This window comes from Equus przewalskii, chromosome 21, assembly GCF_037783145.1.
Source record: "Equus przewalskii isolate Varuska chromosome 21, EquPr2, whole genome shotgun sequence".
Lineage (NCBI taxonomy): Eukaryota > Metazoa > Chordata > Mammalia > Perissodactyla > Equidae > Equus > Equus przewalskii.
The window spans coordinates 32,892,326-32,915,336 of record NC_091851.1 but is presented as its reverse complement, the minus strand read 5'-3'; the positions used below and the strand labels follow the sequence as shown (position 1 = coordinate 32,915,336).

At 50.5% G+C, this 23,011-nt stretch overlaps 1 protein-coding gene across 10 annotated transcripts in view; it reads right to left on the bottom strand.

Moving 5' to 3' along the window:
- LOC103548189 (L3MBTL histone methyl-lysine binding protein 1) overlaps positions 1-23,011 on the bottom strand; it is a 68,114-nt gene that overhangs the window by 5,057 nt on the left and 40,046 nt on the right. For 8 of the 10 annotated variants that reach the window (XM_070589265.1, XM_070589266.1, XM_070589267.1 and 5 more), the window contains 11 exons: positions 11,521-11,580; positions 10,927-10,976; positions 10,325-10,382; positions 10,052-10,135; positions 8,971-9,102; positions 7,475-7,587; positions 7,132-7,168; positions 6,005-6,091; positions 3,765-3,860; positions 2,669-2,824; positions 564-653 (listed from right to left, as the gene is read on the bottom strand). In XM_070589265.1, the coding sequence (XP_070445366.1) occupies positions 564-653; positions 2,669-2,824; positions 3,765-3,860; positions 6,005-6,091; positions 7,132-7,168; positions 7,475-7,587; positions 8,971-9,102; positions 10,052-10,135; positions 10,325-10,382; positions 10,927-10,976; positions 11,521-11,580 (963 nt within the window). Of the gene's footprint in view, positions 1-563; positions 654-2,668; positions 2,825-3,764; positions 3,861-6,004; positions 6,092-7,131; positions 7,169-7,474; positions 7,588-8,970; positions 9,103-10,051; positions 10,136-10,324; positions 10,383-10,926; positions 10,977-11,520; positions 11,581-12,774; positions 13,022-17,501; positions 17,719-23,011 lie in introns of those variants that run through there. The other 2 variants (XM_008515809.2, XM_008515817.2) reach the window with 2 other exon arrangements.

The window sequence follows — 23,011 nt, the reverse complement described above, 5'->3', positions numbered from 1 at the left end:
TAATAACATGGTTTTTAGCTAAAAAAAAAAAACAGGAGGAGACAATATCTCTCTATATAAAGTATGACCTGTGTAAAAAACACATAGAAAAAAGACTGGAAGGAAACATGCCAGTGGTGGTCTCTCTTGGATAGTGAGATAATAAGCTTTTTTTCCCTGCTGCTTTAAACTTCTGTTTTACACACTTTCTGCAATGAATACATGTCATTTTTATTATCAGGAAAAAAGCTAAACATAGAAAAAAATAATCTTTACAAGGCTTGGCTCTGGGGGTGCTACATGACACAGAGCACTTTAAAGACTATATTGGGCTCTGCAAGGAGGGTTGTTGGTGCTAAAAATTAAGGAGTGGCAGCTGGGTTCGTCATGCAGCGCTGAACGAGCAGTCGGGACTTCTGGGTTCTAGACCCAGTTCTGCCTCTAACTTACTGTGTGGCCTTGGACAAATCATTGAGCCTCTTGGACTCTCGGTTTCCCCTTCTGTAGATAGAGAGTTGGTCCAGAGACCCTCCAACTCCCACCAGCCCTGGGAATCCAGAATCTAGGATCTGGTGACCTCTTACCACATTTGGGTTGAAGGGTGGAGTCAGCCTCTTGTGGTACAAGTCATCCCAGTTTATGGGGCTGAAGAAAACATGGGTCTTTATCTCCAGCTGCAGGAAGACGGTACTGATCAGAAGTAGCCCTCCCCACAGGCGCTCCCACAAGGCCAGGCGCTCTGAGTCTACCGGGAACTGGCTGGCAAGCCCTAAAACCTTTACTAGGAAAGCAACTTGCAGTTCAGCTGATTTCCTGGACAAAGGGGCGTCTGCAGCCAGGCGTCTCCCTTTTGCCATCATCCAGCACCCAAGCCCTTCTCCCCCATGGCATGTATTTGTTCTACATCTATTTACTGAGCACCTGCTCTGTGCCAGCACCATGGTTGGCTTTGGGGGTATGTCAGTGAACCTGCCCCCAGGGGTCCCAGGGCATCTTGGGGTCCTCTCCCCGCTATTCTGCCTCAGTGCATCTTGACTCTTCTAGAATGCAAACCGGAGAAATAGACCAAGTCAACTCACTGAGGAAGGTTTGAGAAATAATACCCCAAGAAAAGCTGCAGGTTCCCGGAGACCCAGAATTTAGGACTCAGCCCTGGGCACGAGTCACCACTTCTTTCCTAATCAAAACCAATATTGGCACCAACTTCCTCCTGTCCCAGCAGGATGCTCCCTCTATCTGTGTTTCTCCAAGAATGATTCTCTGGCTCCCTCTCTCAGAAACCCCCTATCAGATCTTGTTAAAAAGCAAGATCCAAAATGTCTTCAGAAGAATACCCAAGAAACTGTTAAGACTGGTTGCCTCTAAACTAAGGAACTGGGTGACTCGTGGGACTTGTTCTGAATATCCTTTGAATTTTGATCTGTGCGTATGTATACCTTATTTAAAAAATCATCCATGTTTTTTAAGTTGCAAATTTCCCCTGGGAAGAAGGGGACCAGTCTTCATGAAAGCCCTGTTCTGTCAGCAGGCCAGGCATGGGTAGGCAAATGCCCTAATGTTATTACACTTCACAAGATCTGCAAGTGGCACCAGCATTTAAAAGGCACTCACTATGTGCCAGGCACTGGCCTAAGTGCTTTGCATATGTTAATTCATTCGATCTTCATAAGCTATGAGCTAGATGCTATTATTACAGGTGAGGAAACTGAGAGGTTAAGCAATTTGCCCAAGGTCCTGGGACTAGGAAGTGGAGGAGAAGGGATCCTGAACCAAGGTAATCTGTCTCTACCATCTCTATCATCCATGCATCTCAACCACTATGCTGGAAGAGAAAACAAACTTCCAGGAAGAAAGGTACTGTGCTCTTCTTTTTATAAATCCAAATTATCTTCTGTTGAGTAGAGAATGTAAGATTATTTTTAAAGCTACTTTAATAAAAAACATACCAGGAATTTGTTAAGGGAATGGACTGTGAATTATTTATCTTTATATCCTGCCTGCCCAGCCTGGACACTGGCAAGGAGGAAGTGCTCATATTTGTGAAATCTGTGATATTTGTGAAAAACAAGCCCAGTCCACTCTCTGCACAGAAGCCAGAAGAATTTCTTAAAACTTAGATTGGGTCTTGCTTCTTCCATGCTCAAAATACCCTAAAGCATACCACTCTCCTTCTTGTTCCCACCCCAGGACTTTTGCACCTGCTGTGCCCTGCGTCCAGTATGCCTCTGCCAGCTCGCTGCAGTGGCTCTTTCTCATCCTTCAGGGCTCAGCTTAATTGTCACCTTCTCAGAGAGCATCTCCCTGACCAGACCAGTGTGAATTCACCCCCTCAGCTCATTGTTCATTTCTTTCCTGACACTTGTCACACTCTCTAATAATTGTATATATTTGTTTGTTGTCCGCCTTCCCCCAATAAACCTAATAAGGTCAGAGACCCAGTCTATTGATTCCCTAGCTCCTATCTCAATGCCCGGCACATGGCAGGTGCTCAGTCAATACTGCTTGAATAGTAGAACTAGACAGAAGGAAGTTAACTAGCAGCAGCAGCACCTGTGAGTTTCTAAATGAATGAATTAGCAGTGCCTGGTTTTAGAGGAAAGCTGGATGCGTGTCACTGCGCTTCTGAGCTGCCTCTGCAGGAAGCTGAGGGCCCCACGAGGGGCCAGTGCTCCACCGGCAGGTCACCTACAAAGTCTGCTTTGGAGCCCAGCCGCTGCCTCTGGTCCTTGTGGAGAAGAGCTTGCAGGAGGTCGCAGGCGGCCACCGTCCGGCCCCCAGGGATCTGGAGCGGCTGGTGCAGAATGTTCTCATACATCTGGGACACATCTCGGCTGTAGAAGGGCGGCTGGTGAGAGAGGGAGAGAAGCTAGGGGATCATTCATGCTATGGTGGGCACAGGTCTCAGGGAGACTTGGAGCAAAGCTGGGTAGCTGGAAAGATTCAGCCAGACCCGTCTCGTGCAGTGCCTCACGTGGCAGATTGGAGTGAGACAGAGACCTCCGACTTCCAGCACAGTGGAGAGGGCTGCTGGGAAGGCTGGAAGTCTCTCCCCACCAGCGTGAGGCGTGTGGACCTCCCAGGAGCACCCCCAATCCCATCTCTCTTAATCCTGCTTGTGCACCAAAGTTAACACTTTCCCCGTCATCATTTCATCCCAGCCTCACAACCATCCTCTGAGACAGGTTGTAATTTTTCAATGAGAAAACAAGGCTCAGAGAGATTAAGCCACATAGCTAGGAAGAGAGCCAGGCCCCAAACCGTATCCAGAGTCCACTTCTGTCTCCTGATGCTCCCTTCCCGCGTCCTCTGCCAGCTCTTCCTTCTCCTGACTCCACAGAGCCTGTTTCTTCCTATCCACCAAGCGATGTTGGCAAAGCCACCCCGGAGTAAAGCCTGGCCTGTGGCGAGTCCACACTTGCCTCCATCTAAGTGTGGGATTGGGCTGGGGGCTGGTTCAGCAACCTACCAGCACTGTGACCTTTCTGGGCCTCAGTTTCCCTCTAAGTAAAATAACAACTTCCTTTCCTGTAGTGCTGGCCTCCAAAGGCTGTTTTGAGGTACCAAAGGTAAAAACATGTGTTGTAAACAGTAGAGTGCTGGACTAATATTACTGAAAAAATATACATAATCCTTGTATTCACTGTGGCATCATCTCTTTTAGCTTCAAGTGGACAGAGGGCTTGTTCAGTTCCCTGAGCAGAGCCTGAGCAGACCACACAAGGGAGAGATCAGCCCCCATCTCCCCCCAAAGGCACGTGTCCCTTGCAGACAGCTACCCTACTCACCAGGCCATGCAGCATCTCGTAGAGAACTGCCCCCAAGCACCACCAGTCCACTGCCCGATCGTAAGGCTCTTTACGAAGCACTTCTGGAGCCAAGTACTGTTGAGGGGAAACACACTTATCTGAAAGACCCTCAGCCTCAGTTTCCCTATTTGTAGACAAGGCACTTGGAGGCAAAGATACTCAGGGGTTGATCCTGCTGTGATATTCACTTGGCTATGCATGTGTTCATTCAGCATCCATTCACCAAAGGCCTGCTTTGTCCAGGGCCCCTGGCCAATGTGCGGGGGACATAGATCAGGCAGGATGGCCCTGTATGGTTGTATATATCGTACACCACACAAAAGGCCAGCCAAAGGGGTAAAGGGTGCTGGCTGTGATCCTCTCACCAAGCCATTACTCTAGTACAGGGCTATATCTGGCAACTTTATTTGTGTTTAAAGGGATAACTTTTTCTAATTAGCCTGCCCAGCGGAGGTGCCTTTTTCTAATTTGCACAAAAGCATCCAGTCTGTGTCCCGGGCATAGGAAAGCCCTGGGAGTCCTCCCAGTGCAGTGCGGAGACGGTAACAGGTAAAGTGTAAGGAAATGGGGCACATACTGGTACTGGAAACCTTAGTAACGGAGGCATGGAGAGGAGTCAGGAGAGAGGAGGCGACACTTGAGTTCCTATTGACACACGAATGCTGCCGTGTGTCTGTGCCTTGCACAGGAGAGGACCCGAGGCAGAGCTGTGCCTTCTGCCAAACCCAAGAGCTTGGTGACCTCTTAGCCTGGTGTCTCTGCCACTGAGGAAAGGGGTCTGAGCAACAAACAAAGCCACTTTGAGAGATTGTGTGGGTCTGGGGAAGGGTGGGGAGTCACACAGACCTGAGCCCTACTTGCTGTGTGGTCGCAGGCAGGTCATTTAACCTCCCAGAACACTGCTTCTTCATGCACAAAATGGGGACGCAGAATCCCTCCCTGGGGGCTGTTTCAAGGATATGTGCTAATATATGTGGAATATCATATATGCCTAGGCCCTTAAACAATGGGAGCAAATGTGCTTACTCTTATTTGTGCTCCCTGGCACCCTGGCAGTGGCTGAGTTATGGAAGAGATGACGTGTTGGGGCCACACGTCTCCCACAGGAGCCAGGGTGCCATATCCCCTGCTGCCCGCCCCTGGCAGTGTCCAAGGAAGGGATGGCTGTGCTGTCAGGCTTTGGGAGGCCAGCTCCGTCCGGCGGACACCCTCCCGTACACAAACACAGGCAATGGCTCCTGCTCTGAGAGGTCATCTGCCCATCGGCTACCCGGAAACTAAACTGAGGAGGCTCAGCTGAGATCTGAGACCCAGATTTCCAGGCATATGGAGAAACATAGAGCAGCTCAGGTCCTGATCCATGCCAGGCCAGGAGGAGCTTCCCAGTCCTTCAGCCTCAGCCCCCTGCCCCCACCCGCACATCTGTCCAAGCCACTGGAAACCCCTTCGGGTCCAAGGTCCAAGGGTCAACACTGGTGGGAGTCTGAGGAAAGGTTTTAGCCCCAAGGACACTGGGAGGCCTTGGCAGGAGGGACAGACATGTGAATTACTGCTGAGACTCACAAACTTTAACCCTCCAGGCTCCTGGTGGCTGGAAGAGGGCGGTGGAGCAATGTTTTCCACTTGCAAGCCCTGATCGTAACTGTCAGGCCAGGCCCTCCTGTTGCACATGGACTTCACCCTGTGGGGCAGCGCTGTAGCCACTAGCCACATGTGGCCACCGAACACTTGAACTGTGGCTGAACTGAGCTGAGATGAACTGTAAGTGTAAAATATACACTGGATTTCAAAGACTTAGTTAGAAAAAAAGAATAAACGATCTCAACAATTTTATAATGATTTCGTGTTGAAATGATAACATTTTGTATATATTGTTTCAATGAAATATATTATTAAGGTAGTTTCACCTGTTTCTTTTTACTTTTAAAACGTGGCTGCTGGAAAATTTTAAAGTGCATGTGTGGTTTGCATTTCTGTTTCTCTACCTATTGGACAACACGGCCGCAGAGCTTCACCAGCAGCTGGCCGGGTCCCAGAAGCCCCTAGAGCTGGTGGCCCCATTACACAGATGAGGAAACCAAGGCTGAGTGCACAGCCAGCTCAGGGGAAGTGCTAGGTGGAAGGAGTGAGCCCCCTCACGGGTAACCTGTTGGCTCTAAGGAGGAGCTGTGGTATATCAACCAGGCATGGCTTGACCTCTCCTAGGAGGCTGACCTTACCTCGGGGGTGCCACAGAACGTGGACGTGGTCTCCTCGGGCTCTACACCCTCCTTGCAGAGGCCAAAATCCGTCAGCACCACGTGTCCCTGAAGAGGAGGGGGCAGGGGCAGGAGGGTTGTTTATGATAAAGGGACTGCCAGGCTTAACCCCAAAGCCCAGATGCCACACTGCAGGGCAGTGGCTGTGGGGTCTGATGCCCTTGGCACAGGTTAGAGGCCCCACTCAGAGACCCAGGGCTTCTAGACTGAATGCCAGGAGCAGCACAGGGGGCCAGGTGGGGGATGGCATTCCACTGTCTGCTCGCGGGCTCATCACTGACCCAGAGCCACACCCTACATCAGTGGCAGCTCCAGAATGTCCTTGCTGGAGGGGCCTGGTGGCAGCAGCCCCCTTGACCCAGAAAGCAACCATACCTTGTGGCAGCTGGGCAGGAGGGTGAATGGTAAGGTCGTAGAGTGAGTGGATACTGTTGGGCTCTGCTCAGAGCCCCTCTTTAGGGGCTGTCATGCCCATCCCCCCATGCTGGGGCATTGCCCTCACCCACAGTTATGCCCCCTCAAGGGGCAATCCCCATCTAATGACTGGCTGATGTAGGGGCACAAGCACCCAGCCTCCTTGCCTCAATTTGGAACAGTTCTAAAGAGCCATCCCAGCTCGGGCCCTCTCCACCCATGTGAGGCCAGCCAAGGCCTCACTTGTCACCACAATGCAGGCAATCTTTGTCCTCTGCCCAGTCCTGCCTCCTGATCCCCTTAAAGGTGGATCTCTTGAAAGTGTTCCCCAATAAACCTTCTGCACCCAATGCTCCATCTCAGTGTCTGTTTCCAGGGAACCTGGTCGAAGACTGAGGGACTACAAAACCCATGAGCCTCCACCTGGCTCCACCCCCACCCCCCACAGACCTTCTATACACACACACACACACACACACACACATGTATACATGAATACATGGTGCATGTATACGCGCTTGTACACACGCATAGGTACACATGCACACACATATTTGAATGCATCACTACCCATATGTATGTATGTACAATCCATGCATGTTGATGCACACACACACGTGAGTACACAGCATACATGTGCAGCTATGCACGCACACAAACACACACATCCTAACCTGGCAGTCCAAGAGGATGTTCTCTGGTTTCAGGTCCCTGAAGAAAACAAGAGAAAAGAACTCCTTAGGGTCTCAGCCACTTAGTGAGGAGAGTTGGGGACCGGGGCTCCTGGCAGGACCACTATTCACAGAGGCTCATGGAGATGCAGAGGGAGAGCCCAAGGAGGATGGGCACCTGATCCTAGAAAGGAAGAGGCTCCCATCCCACCCACCCTGTGGGCCCCTCTGCCTCAGATAAAGGACCTGGTTCACCAGGATTTCATTAAGATATAGGGGTCCACACAACGCCTGGCTGTTGGGGCAGAAGGGCCAGGCCTAGCCCTGCGCCACAGGCAGGCCTCACCTGTAAATGATGTTGAGGGAGTGCAGGTAGCCGATGGCACTGGCCACCTCGGCAGCATAGAACCGGGCCCGGGGCTCCAGGAACCGGCGCTCCCGCTGCAGGTGGAAGAAGAGCTGGAGGGGCAGGAGGTGGGTGAGAGGGTTTCCCGGGGAACTCCAGCTCCTAGAGTGCGGTGGGGGAGTGGGGAGACAGCTGGCCAAATCACCCCCTCTCTGAGCTGCAATGTACTCAGATGAAAAAGGTCACACTGGGGCCAGCCTGGTGGCGCAGAGGTTAAGTTCTCATGCTCTGCTTTGGTGGCCTGGAGTTCACTGGTTCAGATCCCGGGTGCGGACCTACGCACCGCTCATCAAGCCATGCTGTGGCAGGCATCCCACATATAAAGTAGAGGAAGATGGGCACGGATGCTAGCTCAGGGCCAGTCTTCCTCAGCAAAAGAAGAGGAGAATTGACGGTGGATGTTAGCTCAGGGTTAATCTTCCCCAAAGAAAAAAATAAAGGTCACACTGGCCCCCACCCCATAGAACAGTTGTGAGTGTCCAAAGGGTCCGTGGGAGAGACTAATTAGCATGGACTGAGCACCTACTGAGTTCTGGGCTCCAAGCCAGACCCTTTCACCTCTCTTAGCTTGTTTCATCCTCAAGACTAACTTCAAGGTATCAAATAGAAGCTAGTTTCACGTAAGAGGAAGCTGGGAGGGGTCAGAGCAGTCAGGTGACCTGCCCAAAGTCACGTAGCTCAGAAGTGGCAGAGCTGCCGTTTGAACCTAGGTGTTTCAAAGAGGTGTTTTTTCTCCAACTCGGGCAATAAGATCATTATGGCTGTCAAACTGAGCCCAGGTTAGGTCTGCCTATGGGCCAATTGCTTTGGTCTATTTTTCTGGCATGGAAAGCCCTTTACCTCTACCAGGGGACTTAGGGATACACGACAAAAACTCCTCTCTTGGCATCAGGTCAAAAGTCATGAGGTCACACAGGTTAAGTCTGGGTCCACTGGGCAGGGGGGCCCACCAAATATTTACGATCTTGCCCAGAGAGACAGAGTAAAGTCCAGGAGGGAGCCCAGCATATCCCAGCTGTGCTTCTTGGGCATCAGGTGGCCTCAGTGGGCATCAGGTTTACCACAGTGACCAGTCACCCCCACCCAGCGGCCTATGGTGTGAAATGGGGGGCATTGGAAATCTCAACCACAGAGCTCCTGTAACATCAGCCTTTCCCAGGTGCACTGAAGTGAGGCTGGGCAGCTTTGCCTGGGGAAGTCAAGAAACGATCAAGGCTAGGCGTCAGACCTGCGTTCAAATCCTGGCTCTGTCAAGTCCAGGCTGGGTGGCCTTGAGCCAGTGAGTACCTCCTGAGCCTCGGTTTCTTCAGCTACAAATGGGTCTGTTGTAAGGATGTGGTGGGATGATTCCAGAGCCTGGGGCACAGTGGGCATGTGGGATGGGTAGCTCCCAGCTAAGAGTTGGCCATGGGGAGCCTCCCTGCTGGCCCACTCACCTCTCCCCCGTTGACATAGTCCAGCACAAAGTAGAGCTTCTCAGGCGTCTGGAAGGAGTAGCGCAGGCCCACGAGGAAAGGGTGCCGCACATTCTTCAGAAGCACGCTGCGCTCTGCCATGATATGGCTCTGCTGCGGAGTCACAGACCGCGGCCCACGTCACAGCCCACTGCAGCCCGTTACCCCGGCTCAGCCCACATGGCCTCCCTGGTGGGGGCTGCCCTGCCCAGGACCTTCTCACGCTCCTGCTCAAACACCCACTATGGCTCCTTATTGCCCTCAAAGCCAGGCCCAGGTTCCTTGCCTAGCATTCAGGGCTCTTCATGGTTAGCCTCATCCCTGGCCAGTCCATGTGGGTATAGCTCCAGCCCTGGATCAGAAATCCCTGCCACCACCGCTCCAAGGTGACAGCAAAGCATGCAAACACTGCATAAATGAATCAAGGAGAATCTCTGAGGAAAGAGGCTGTGCACTGTCCACATTCGTGCCTTTTTCATGCCGCTTCCCCTGCCTCGACCCCTCTTTCAGGCCAAGGAATCCCACCTTCAAGGCCTGCTGCAAGGCTACCTCCTTCGCAAAGACCTCCCCTTCCCACTCCCACGACGTCCCTGTTCACGTTAGCGCCTCATCTGAGTCCTCTGGCTTGGGATTCCGCCCTCACTCAGGGCCCGCTCTACCCTCCTCTTGGGGCTGGTGTTAAAAAGACTCAAGTCAGCTGAAGCATCTAGAACTCCAGGATGGCTCTGGCTCGAAGGGCCTTCGGAGAGTGTACAGTGTGACCCCATATTGCACAGATGGGGGGCTGGCACCTAGACAGGGCAGAGGACTTGTCCACTACGGAGCCCTGAATTTCCCAGGGGAAGCAGAAGGCCGGGACGGGGTCCCCCCGAGGGCTCTGTGGGTGAGGCGGTTGGCCTGCCTTCCTTGAGAAGGGTCAGCATCCTGGGCACCACATGGCTGGCTGCCTGTTGTGACCCCCTCTGCACCCAGCCCCCTCAGAGTCGGGACCCATCTTGGGAAACTACCCTAGGCTGGGGCTCGAGAAGCAGGAGAGGAAATGCCTGTGCCCAAGCTCTGGTACCTCTTTCTTCTTTAAGATGGACTTTTTCTGCAGCACCTTCACTGCGTAGAATGTCCCATCAGACTTGCGCTTGGCCAGGAGGACCTGAGCAGACGCACAAACGCAAGGCCTGCAGGTGACTCCTCGGGGCTTTGGCTTTCTCGACAGCCCCCAGCCCCAGCCCTGTGTCCATGACTCTGCAGGTTGTGAGCTCCCTCTTGAACATGCAAGTGACAGACAAGGGGTGGAGGAGGCCGGAGAAGGGGAGACCACCCACCCTCATATGTCACTCACCTTCCCATAGTTCCCTTTGCCAATGACTTTGAGGAAGTCGAAGTCGGTGGGCCGGGCACTGGGGGAAGAGAGAAGAACATGGGTCAGTATTTGTGAGCCTGGGAACCCTGGTGCCTGAGTTCAAGCCCAGGCTTCTTTTTAACTTTGAAGCTGGGGGCTCCAAGGAGTTCTCTAAGAGCCACGCCACCTGGCTGCTGAAGAATGCCACGTTCTCTCAGCCAAGAGGGCGCTTGTAAGGCCAGCCCCCGCCCCTGGGGATCTCATGGTTGAGTAAACAACAGGCAAGTTTGGGAGAAAAACAGTCATGACTCACAGAAGGAGAGGGATCTCACCCCAATGCCTGACATGGGCCTGAAGGGTGCAGGGAGATGCTAACAACTCAGATTTTGGGGACATTCCAAACACAGGGCTCAGCACCGGAAAAGGCTGGAGAATTAGTGGGCGATAAAGCTTAGGGATGGTCCTGGGCCCAGATGGCAGAGGGTCTTGAAGCTAGACCAGAGAACTTGGATTTTGTTGTCAAGGCAAGGGGAGCCAGGTATGAGGGGAGCCAGGTATGAAGGGAGCCGGGGAGGAAAGCTGCTTGAGAGACAAGAACTCACTTTGGGTTGGCTGAAGGCCCCAGGTTGATGTTCCCATTGGCCCTTGAGGGCTAAAGACATTTACAGAAAGAGTGATTAAGATCAGGTCCCTACTCCTTGACCCCTCCCTTTCTCCTGTCCCAGGCCCTGCTCCCTTCTCCAAGATCTCTATTAGCCTATCTTCCTGCCTGCCTGCCTTCCTTCCTTCTTCCCACCCCTCTACCCAACCACCTACCGATCCACCATCTCACCTGCCTCTCACAATAGACTTGGGAGGCAGCCGGCTCTTGTGCCAATTGTGAGGGTGAGGAAACCGAGGCCCAGAGAGGAGCTGTCCAAGGACCTACAGGCAGCCCCACTGGCTTTAGAATCCAGGGGTTCTCAGAGCCAATCCCATGATTTTTCCACCCCATTTACTTCTTGAGGCCCTTGCCCAAGGCTCTTCTCTATTTACCCTAAAAATGGCCCACCTCTGTGAGCTCACAGTGACCCCGCTGGCCCCCCAGTCCTGGTCTTGGGCTGCCCACCAAGCTGGCCAGTGCTTCCACAGCCTTCCTTAGCGGTGGGAGGAAGTGAGCCCCCTGGTGGTGGGTGGGGGAACCAAGACCCACTCACCTGCGGACTGGGGGTCCCCGCCGGGCTAGAGTCCATTCTGTAACAGTGATCAGGTGGGCTCTGGGGGCACAAGGAGGAGCAGGCATGAAGAGCTGTTGTTGGGGAGTTCGCGTCACTGTCTAGGGCTTCGGGCACCACTGCCCTCTCCTCCCCTCCCTAACCTCTAACCCGGTGTACCAGCCACAGCCTGAGAGTCTCCTACCTGAGACGAGCAACCCCTGCATGGGACAAGAACTGATATCCCCAGGACCCAGCCCTCTCATCAAACATCTCAGCAGGAAGAGAGGGAGGACAGTCAGAGGTGGCCCCTCCCAGGCTGAGTCATTTTAAGCACTGGGGGCAGCCAGGGCATGATCCTGGAGCCAGGGCAGCTCTGGAAGTCCAGGATGGCCAGGGCTGGAAGGACCCTGCAAAGGATGAAGTCTGAACCCTTCCCCCCTCATTTCACAGGTGGGGAGCCTAACGCCTACAAAGGGACTTACCTAGGTTCACACAGCTTGTGAGGGGCAGGCTGAGCTCCCCAGGCTCCTAGACAGGCATGCTCCAACCCCGAATTCCGGTGGGCAGCCCCAGGCTGGGCTCTGTGCTATTATCTCCCTGCCACAAGGACTTCCACCTAATGCCCCTGGAAGCGCAGATGCTCTGGGGGCCTTGGGTCAGAGCCACGGAGAGACCCAAGACAGGCCAGAGTCTATTTGAGAATAAACAGACCAACTGGTCTATGCGGCCAGGAGCATAGTGTCTTCCCTGCCCCCGCCCTGCAGGGTTGGGGAGGCTGGTGTGTCCAGCCCCAGGCTCAGGGTACCCAGGGCCCCACAGCCCCACCGCTGCTTGGAAGGTCAAGTCCAAGAGCCAAGACCTCATCTGAGAGCCCAGTTGCTTGTGGGGGCTGCCGGGTACTGTGCATCCCAAGACCACAGCCTTGGCGTTTCATGGGGCCTGGGCTGCAGCCTGGCCTTTTTGGGTAGAGACCACCCATCTTTACCAGGGGGCTCCTGGAAGTACCACCACAGCTGAGAAAGTGACCACAAGCAAAGGGAGGAATCCCCCAGCCCAGCCTGCTCTGAGAGGCCCAGCCCTGTGGAGCCCTGAGGGAGCCAGCTGCAGGACTGCCCCAAGAAGGAGTGCAGCCTGGCCCCAGCCAGTGCCCCGTGGTCTGTGCTCCTGAAGACAGCCCACAAGGCTGCCACTCCTGCTCCTAGGCTGACCCTGAAGGCCCCTCTGCCAGGCCCTGGCATCCCTGGCCCCACATACCTGCCCAGCCTGAGGAGAGGCCACTGACAGAACCAGCAGTTGGAGCCGGAGGACGGCCAGTGGATAAGAGAGCCTCTCTCTGTTCTCCCAACAAGGGCCGAAGTGTCTGTGCCTGGTGCCGGCCCGGCCCCAGCACCCAGCTCAGAGCTCCCGGCGGCAGCAAGGGGGCTGCTGATGTCACGTGGGATCCAGCAGAGCTTAAGAGGGACCAGAGACCTCTGTTCCCTTGGGGACGTCGCCTCCCCCTGGGGGGTGGGTGGAAGGGGCTGGGCAACAGCTGCGGGAGGGCCCTGGATATGCTTGGGGCTTGTTAGAATGTGTGAATGTGCGGGTCAGGCTGTGTGCGTGGTGTGCGTGTGCAGGCGTCTCATGTATTGGTGTGCTTCAGTGTGTCTGTCTGGTGTCTGGTGTCAATGTGTCCTGTCCATCAAAGTATTCGTGTGAGTGTGTACGTCTGTGTGTAGATGACTGTGCGTGCTCTGCTTCTTGGTGTGCATCCGTGTGGCCGTGTTATGATTTCGTCCATGTGTCTCTGCATCTGTGACCGGGCTCTCACTTTGCGTGTGCACAGATGCGCCTCAGTGAGTCTCTGTAGTGTGTTGACATGTCAGTGTGTATCTTTCCATCTGTTAACGTGTTGTGTGTATGTGTGTGAGTCTGTGTGTGGGTGTCTACATGTGTGTCTGCAGATGAGCATGGTCGTCTGTTAATATGTGTGTAACAGTGTAACCACATGTGTATATAGAGGTCATTGTGTATCTGTGTTCATATTGGCACACATCCGTAAATTTCGTGTGTGTGTGTGTGTGTGTGTATGTGTAGGGGCCTGTCGGTAAGACGACATGCTCCACAGGGCATAACCAAGACTAGTGCAGCCCATCTGGGGCTGGAGATGAGGTTCCAGAGACCTCGGCCATGGCAGCTGAGAGCACTTTGCCCCCAAGAGCCTGTAGATGTCTCAGAGCCCTGGTCTGGCTTAGCCCGGCTGGCCGCGGTCTTTGACTGCTTGGTCCTGTGAGCCTGTCCCTGCTGGCCCTCCAGGCTCTGGCCTGCTGTCTCCAGGGAAGGCTGGTTGTCCCACAGCTCTCTGGCTGTGTGAGAGACAGGAAAAGGGTCCCAGCTGGCACCCAGGCTCATGAAGACCTTGCTGCCTGGTGCGATAATTAGGCACTCACGGGATCCCTTCCTCTCCCCTGAAGCTCGTGAGGGGCGTTCTGGGGAATGAAGGAGTTGACAGGGCCCCACACAGCCCCTGCCCTTCTGGAACTTACTGTGAGCCTACCATGTGCCACACCCAGACCTCAGCAATTCACCACAGTAGAGGGATCCATGGGGCTGGGGCCGCGGGGGTTGGACAGGGAGGGACCTGAGCCCAGGGGCCTCGGGGGTTCTCTGTGGGCTCTCAAGTGCTGGAGACCCAGGGGTGTCGGCCAAGGAAAACCCAAGTGAACAATATCAGATCCTTCCATCTCTCAACAAAATAGATATGTTGAACCAATACACAGATGGGCAGGATGTTGTGTTGACAAAACATATCCAGAACAAGGACGTTTCTTTTCAATCACAGGACCCTGATGGGGCCTTCATTCAGCAGCACTGCTTAAATCAGGAAAATAATAGTGACAATATTAATAATAACCTAATGTCCCACCACAGGGCACTTCAGAATACCCGCTGGCAGTAGCAGCTTTCTCTCTTGACCTTACATTCCTCTCCAGATGTTGTCCCATTGCTCTGTTTCCTGTTTCAGTGAAACTCCTTGAAAGAGTTGTCTGGACTCAGTCTCCACTCCTCCTTTTCTTTCTTGAACCCATTCCAAAGTGGCTTTCATCCCAACGCACCACCAAAACAGTGGCCTTCCGTGTGCCAGAGCCAGTGACGCACGCTTTGTCCTCATCTCACTCAGCTTCTCTGAGGATTTGGCCCCCTTTTCCCACTTGGCTTCAGGAGCTCCTGGCTTTCCTTCTACCACACTGACTGCTCTTTCTCCATCTCTTCTGCTGGATCCCCCTCCTCTTTTCACCCTTAAACACCGGCCTGCCCCAGGGCTCAGCCCGTGGACCTTTATCTAAAGCTTTCCCTGGCTGATCTCAATTTAACAGCTTTAAGTACCAACTATACTCCATGATCCCCAAACTTCATTCTAGTTCTGCTTCTCTCCTGAACTCTGGATTTATATATCTAACTGCTTCCTTAACACTTCACTAGTTAGATGTCTGCAGGCACCTCACTCTTAGCATTTCCAAAACAAACGTGTTGATTCCCCTTCCTTCCACTCTGCCCAGCCTCCTCCTCCCTCAGCCTTCCGTCTCAGCAACGGCACTACCACCTACTCGAAAGTTGAAGCCAGCGACTTGGAATTCATTCTACAAAACTTGCACCATGAACTCCCATTGGACTCTACCTTGACAATATATCCAGAAACCACTGGGGCTTGCCACCACTGCTGCAGCCACGCCGCCTGAGCCTCCACCGTCACCTGAAAGGATTATTGTAGTGGCTTCCCTACTGTCTCTCTATTTCTATCTTTACCCACTACAACCCTTCTCCACCAAAAGCCAGAGTGACTCTTTTAAAATGTGAATCAGATCAGGTGACTTTGTTGCTCAAAAACTCCAGCGGCTTCCCATCAAACTTAGGATCAAAAGTCCAAAGTCTTCACTATGGTCTAGGAGATTCCATACAACCTGGCTCTTATCTCCATCTCCCTCTCACTGCACTCCAGATGCTCTGGCTTTCTCACTCTCCCTGGAACACAAAGAGTGCCCCCTGCCTCCTGCCCTTTGCACTTTCTTTTCCCTCTGCCCAGAATGCTCTTCCCTCAGACATCTGCATGGCTGGCTTCCACTAACATCGCAGAGGTCTCTGCCCAAATGTCACCTCTCAGAGAGGCCTTTTCCGATTACTGGTGACTGATTGTCCTGGTTTGTCAGGGGTTTCCAGGGATGTGGGACTTTCAGTGCTAAAACCAGTGCAGTTCTGGGCAAACCAGGATGGTTGGTCAGTCTACAAAACCAGTCCCGCTCATTCCCTATCCACTTTTTCTACTTTATGTTTTACTTCATAACACAGCACTCCTTGACACCTTATCATGCAACTCTGTTTATTTTCTATCTCAAACAGAACACCAATTCCTTGAGGACAAAGACTTTTCTTGTTCACTGTCGAATGCCCAGCACCTAGAAAAGAGCCTAGGATGCAGTCAGTGCTCACTACCTATTTGACTAACGAATCAAGGAATGAATTGATAAGACAAATTACACACATATAAAATGGAAAATTACCCAACAACAACAAAAAAACTATATACAAACCTATGTAAATCGAAATGGGAACACATATGTGATACAGTGCCAAGCAAAAAAGCAGGTCTCAAAATGGTAGGTGGACCAGGGATACCATCTTTGTAAAGAAAAAAACAATACATGCACGCACATGTACATTTGTGTATAGCCACAAAAAATGGCTAGAGGGCCATGACCCAAGGCGACAGCGGGTTAGGTTATTTTTCATCCTTGTACCATTGTGTGAAACTTCTCATGGTGTTGCTGTTCACTTAATACTTAGGTACTAAGTCCTGGTGGGAACTTTGGCACGCCCTTTGCCCAACATCACCTGCCCCCATCACCTTGACTGTGACCCCCCCACCAGAGCAGCTCTCTGCTCCTGTCTCCTTTCTCTCCTCCACTACTGTCTTCTGTTTTTCTAGCCAGACACTGGGCATCAATACCTTCTCCTGACTCTTCAGGCCTATGGAGACCCCTTTGAACTCCCTATGGGTGGTCCAAGCCCCTCCATGGGCCCCCAAGCCTGTCCCTCCCCCTAACTTGCCCTAGCCTAGATTTGCATCCCTCTGCCCCATCACTACATGGACCTGCTCACATTTCCCTGGACCTGCTGAATCGGGGTTGGGGGGGAGCGGTCACAGAGTTCCCTCTCCTTGGAACACTCTCCCGACCAGTCTGGTCTGCTTGGCTAACCTTTTCATTTGTCCCCATCTGCCTTTCCTGGAAGCCTTGCCAGACCACCTCCTGATCCCACGACTCTTGCCCCCTTCTGTGCACCTGCTTCTGTTGTTGCACTTGTCTTCAGTCTACTGTCGTCTATTCATTTACATGCCTGCCTGCCAGGACATACCAATGACCTCCCAATGACAGCACACGCCAAGGGCCAGCTTGGTCTTATTTTGTTCCCACAATGCCATGGGTTAGGAACTATCATCATGACTGTTTTAAAGACGAAGAAACTGAGGCATGGAGAGGTGAAGTGACTTGATCAAGACACACAGCTAGTAAATGACATAACCGGGATTTGAACCCAGGCAGCCTGAGCCAAAGCCCTTGGCCTGGCATTTCGGGAAGAAGTTAGGAATTCAGAAAAGGAAGGGTGGAAATTAGTGGTAAAGAAGTGAGGATATAGATTGGTTATTACGAAGGAAGAAAATTAGGCAGCTGAGAAGGCAAAGAGTTAGTTGAGAGAGAAGGAAGGAAAGGAGGAAGGGAGAGGGAAAGAAGTTAGGAAGAAAGGAAATTACGAAAGAAGGAAGGGAGGGAGGGAGAGAAGAGTTAGGCAGAAAAAAGGAAGGAAAGGAATTAGGAAGGAGGGTGTTAGGAAGGAAAGGAAGTAAATAGGTAGTGAGGAAGGAAGTTAGCTAGGTAACTAGTTAGTCAACTGGGCAGACCAACAGGACCGCAGGCAGTTGTCCTGCTCGTGGTTGAGCCTCTCACCTGAATACTCTGGGTCCCAGCTCAGGTCCTGGAGAGCAGCCCCGAGCACAGCTCTGCCCTCCTGTCTCTCCGCATGGTCCCTCTGACCTGAAACCCAATCCTGACTTGCTGGAACAACTTTCCCAGTCAGGAGTGACCTGTCACCCACTCGCTGGGGCTCGTGAACCAGCTCAACCTCCCAGCCCTGCCGGCTGGGAGCAGGCTGGGAGCTGGCTGCAGGGCCTTCCGGTTATTAATTAACCGCTGGACCTGAGTCACAATGCTGGCTGCACCCACTGGCTCCTCCACGGACCCTGCCCTGGGGACTCTCTGAACTTTTAAAAGCTGCTGCACAACTTAAGTTGTGTGACCTTGGGCAAGTAACTTCAGCTCCCGGAGCCTCGTGTGAATTTGTGATGATGGTGTGCGTCCTACGCCAGCCTCACTGCCTGACACTACTGGCACTCTCTTGAGTTGAGCCAAAGCCTGCTGCCCAGAGCTCGCCCGCTCTGGCACTGCCCTTGTGCCATCCTGGGAGGAGAACCATGGCTGAGCTGAGACCCATGCCTCATTCTGCCCTTCAGAGACCTCAGGCTCAGGAACCAGGACTCCGCTCTCCCCAGCTCGCATGGAAGGCAGGCTTTCTCCCCGTTGACCTGAAGCTGTCTAGACCGAGGATTCTAACTCAGGGCAGGGGAAGGGCCTGGTCTGCTGGACAGATGAGAAAAGCTCTGCCTAGTGACCGCTCCTCTGTAGGCAACTCAGAGTCCAGCTGCCACGCTGCTTCCTCCATTGCCTCTTCATTAAAATGTCAACTTCCCAGTCACTCCAGTGCTTTAAAAACTGGCTGCTCTACTGGGCTCTGGAGGAGCCCCGCACGCCCCATCCCCACCTCCAGCAACCACATTTCAGCATCTGGTCCCCGCCCAAAGAGGGGTGCAGCCGACCTAAGTGCCAGCAAATCAGGGCAGAGCCCCAGATCCCGCACCTTCCCAGGGCTGTAGCTGCTTCTGCTCCGCCCAACTCCTCCTCCTTTGTACTCTGAAAGCCGGTTTTAAAAAAACCCACAAAATGGTATTGCATGGACTGTACCGAAGAATTCCAACATAGGGAAGAATGTGGAATAAAAAGCGGAAGCTTCTCCTCCAACCCATCTTCAATCTCATTTCTAGAGGTACCTGCTGTGAACTAAACGGTGACTATCCGTCCAGACTTCTGTGTCAACCCAAACCTACATATCTTACACTTTTTCCCCAGAAAAATGGGCCATATTATACATATTGTTCAGCAATTCACTTTTTTTCTCACACTTCTTTCCATGTCAGCATATAGAGAGTCAATGTTTTTTTTTTTTTAAATCTGATCACATTGTAAAATGTGGGATTAATTTCCCTATCCCTGGTCCCTACTCGCTGTCCCTTTGCTGATGGATATTTAGGCTGCTACGTAGCGATTTCACAAAAATCCTAACAAGGCTGTAGGGAACATCTTTGTGTTAATTCCCTGTGGCCTTGTGCTAGTCCTTCTGTCTGATAAACTCCTGCAAGTGGGAGTGCTGGGTTAATTGTAACCTATCCACCAAACTACTGTAAAAAGCTGTACCAACTGACTTGGCTATCAGCAGCGCTTAAACTTGCCCTTTCCCCTCAATGATGTTGCAGAAAATAGCCAAGGCCATTCCTGCCGTGAGTCCCCTGCAGATACATGAGCCTTCTGCAGATACGAATCTCTCCCCAATCCTCCTTCCGCTTCCCTCTTCTTTTCCCTTCCACCCTCCCAGTCTCTTCTCTCTCAGGCGGCTGGATTATGTTGTGTGGGCATGAAGGTCAAAGACGTTCTCAGGGATGACAAAGGGAAACAAGAGACTGAACCCATCAGAACCCACCACCATGCATATTCCCTCCCCCTTGACATTCCCCTTGCCACTTTTCTGTGCCTGGTCTGGCCACCCTCCCCCAGCACTACCCGCACCTGCATACACCCTCTCATACCTGTCGATTCATCCATAGGTAGAGGGAGTAATGGCCATGAGGTCAGTACAGAAAAACCTGTTACCCACATGGGCTGGGCGCAGAGTTCACACATAGGTCAGAGATGGGCCCCCAGTTTTCTTTTGGAAAAAAGATTTTTAGAAAGCGATAAATGTACAAAATTTTAAAAATCAAATAGGACGATGAGGTGGATAATGATCAGTTCCTTGTCCTATGCCTCACCTTTTTAAGCTGCTTCCTTTGGTATTTACCTCCATGTGTCTTGATAGCATGATTATACTGCTATTTCTCCATCTTTCAGTTTTAAATACTATCTAGTAGCTTCCTTCCTACTACAGAACATGAATATTTAGATCTCGGCCATCCAAACACACACTTCTGCTTTTCCTAAAGTTAATTCATAATTGCCTCAGTTGATGGCTTGAAATATTGAATGCATGTACACACACGCACATATATAATTCTCTCTTAAACTCTCTGACAGAACTGAAAGTATCCTCGTAATACAATACTACATGTAGGTTTCAGTTTGATTTCTTTGTTTCTTTATTTTTCATAATTCCTGGAAGCCATTCATCCCTCTGTTCTCACCTGGACAGTTGCTCAGTTGTCAACTTGGCCTTTCCTTTCCCATCACTCTGGAAATTCCCTTTGTCTCCTCATTCAATGCTTTGTTTCCTGGATCCTATGTTTTCCTCTTCTTTAAAAAATTTTTTTAAATTGTGGTTAAATCCACACAACATAAAAGTTGCCATTTTAACCATTTTTAAGTGGACAATTCAGTGGCATTAAGTATACTCACAATGTTATGCAACCATCATCATTATCTATTTCCAAAATTTTTTCATCATCTCAAAGAGAAACTCTATAGCCATTAAGCAATAACTCCTCATTCCCCCTTTACCCCAACCCCTGGTAACCTCTAATCTAGTTTCTGTTTCTATGATTTGCCTACTCTAGATACTTCATATAAGTGGAATCAGACAATATTTGTCCTTTTATGTCAAACAGCCAAACTATTTTCCACAGTGGCCACACCATTTTACATTCCCACCAGCAATTTCTCCACATCCCTGCCAACAATTATTATTTTCCTTTTTTTGTTGTTGCTGATTATGGCCATCTCAGTGGGTATGAAGTGGTATCTCATTGTGGTTGATTTGCATTTCTCTAATGACTAATGATGTTGAACATCTTTTCATGTGTTTTTTTAGCCATTTGTATATCTTCTTTGGAGAAATGTCTCATCAAGTCCTCTGCCCATTTTTTCACTTGGGTTGTCATTTTGTTTTAGGAGTTCTTTATATTTTCTGGATATTAAACCCTCATCAGATAGACAATTTGCAAATATTTTCTCCCATTCTGTAGGTTATCTTTTCACTTTCTTGGTAACGTCCTTTGATGCACAAAAGTTTTTCATTTGGATGAAGTTCAACTTACCTATTTTTTCTTTTGTTGCTTGTGCTTTTGATGTCACGCCTATAATCCACTGTCAATTCAAAGGTCATAAAGATTTACTTCTATGTTTTCTTCTAAGAGTTTTATGGTTTTAGCTGTTATATTTAGGTCATCGATCCATTTTGGGTTCATTTTTGTATATGACGTAAGGTAAGCATCCAACTTCGTTTTTTTCACAATCCAACTGTCCCAGCACCGTTTGTTGAAGACACTGTTCTCTTCAGTCAAATGGACTTGACACTGTCATCAAAAATCAACTGGGCATAGACGTATGGGTTTACTTCTGTATTCTCAATTCTATTCAATTGGTCTTTATGTCTGTCCTTATGCCAGTATCACACTATTTTCACTACTTTATCTTTGTATTAAGTTTTGAAGTCAGGAAGTCTGAGTCCTCCAACTTTGTTCTTTTTCAACATCGCTTTGGCTTTTGGGGGCCCCTTGCAATTCCATATGAATATGAGAATTAGCTTTTCCATTCCTGCAAAGAAGGCCACTGGAATTTTGATGGGTTTGCACTTAATCTGCAGGCCACTTTGGGTAGTATTGACATCTTAACACTGTTAAGTTTTCCTAGCCATGAACACAGACGTCTTTCCACTTATTTAGGTCTTTAATGCTTTCAGCAATGTTTTGTAGTTCTCAGTATTTGAGGCTTTCATGTCCTTGTTTGAGTCTATTCCTAGGTATTTTCTTCTTTTAGAAGCTATCGTAAATGGGAGTGCTTTCTTTTTGGATTATTTGCTGCAGGTGTATAGAAACACAAGTGATTTTTGTGTGTTGATTTTATATCCTGCAACTTTGTTTAATTTGTTTATTAGTTCTAGCAACTTTCTTGTGGGTTTTTCATAGAGTTGTCCCTTGGTACCTGCCAGGATTTGGCTCCAGGATCCCTGCAGATACCAAAACGAGTGGATGCTCACGTCTCATATAAAATGGTGCAGTATTTGCTCATAACCTATGCATATCCTCCCATATATTTTGTCATCTCTAGATTACTTATGATACTTGAGACAAAGTAAATGCTACATAAGTAGTCGTTATACTGTATTGTTTAGGGACAAACGATAAGAAAAAAAGTCTATATGTGTTCTGTGCAGATGCAACCATTGTAGGCCTTTGATTCACAGTTGGTTCAATCTACAGATGAGGAACTTGTGGATATGGAGGGTCGACTATATACAAGTTCACGACATCTACGAACAGAGAGTTTCACTTCTTTCTGTCCAAGTTGGGTGCCTTTTATTTCTTTTTCTTATCTAACTGTTCTGGCTAGAACTTCCAGTACAATATTGAACAGCAGGGGTGAAAGTGGGCTTCCCTGTCTTGTTCCTTATCTTAGGGAGAAAGCTTTCAGTCTTTTGCCATTGAGTATGATGCTAGGTATTTGTTTTTTTGGGTTTTATTTTTTGTACATGCCCTTTATCATCTTCAGGAAGTTCCCTTCTATTCCAAATTTTCTGTTTTTATTGTGAAAGGGTGTTGGATTTTGTCAAATGCCTTTTCTGCCTCAATTAAGAGGATCGTGTGTTTTTGCCTCCCTCATCCTAGTAAGGTGGTATATTACATAGACTGATTTTCTTATGTTGAACTACCCTTCCGTTCCTGGGATCTTCCTCTTTTTTGATTTACTCTTTCATTTTCTTTTTCTTCCTCTTCTCTGCAAAGGCCCCCAGTACATAGTTGTATATTCTGGTTGTAGGTCCTTCTAGTTCTGCTATGTGGGATGCTGCCTCAGCATGGCCTGATGAGCAGTGCTAGGTCCGTGCCCAGGTTCTGAACCAGTGAAACCCTGGGCTGCTGAAGCAGAGCGTGCGAACTTAAGCACTTGACCACGGGGCCGGCCCTCCTCCCCTTTCATTTTGATGGAGCACGTCCTCTAGTAGCTTCCTGAGGAAAGGTGCACAGGAGGTGGAAGTTGGACCTTGTATGTTTGAAAATGTTCTGCCTTCACATTTGATTGACAGCTTAGCTGAGTACAGAATTCTAGGGTGGAAATAAGTTTCCTTTGGACACTGCTCCACTCTCTTGCTTCCAGCATTGCTACTGGGAAGTTCAATGCTATAGTGACTCGTGTTCCTT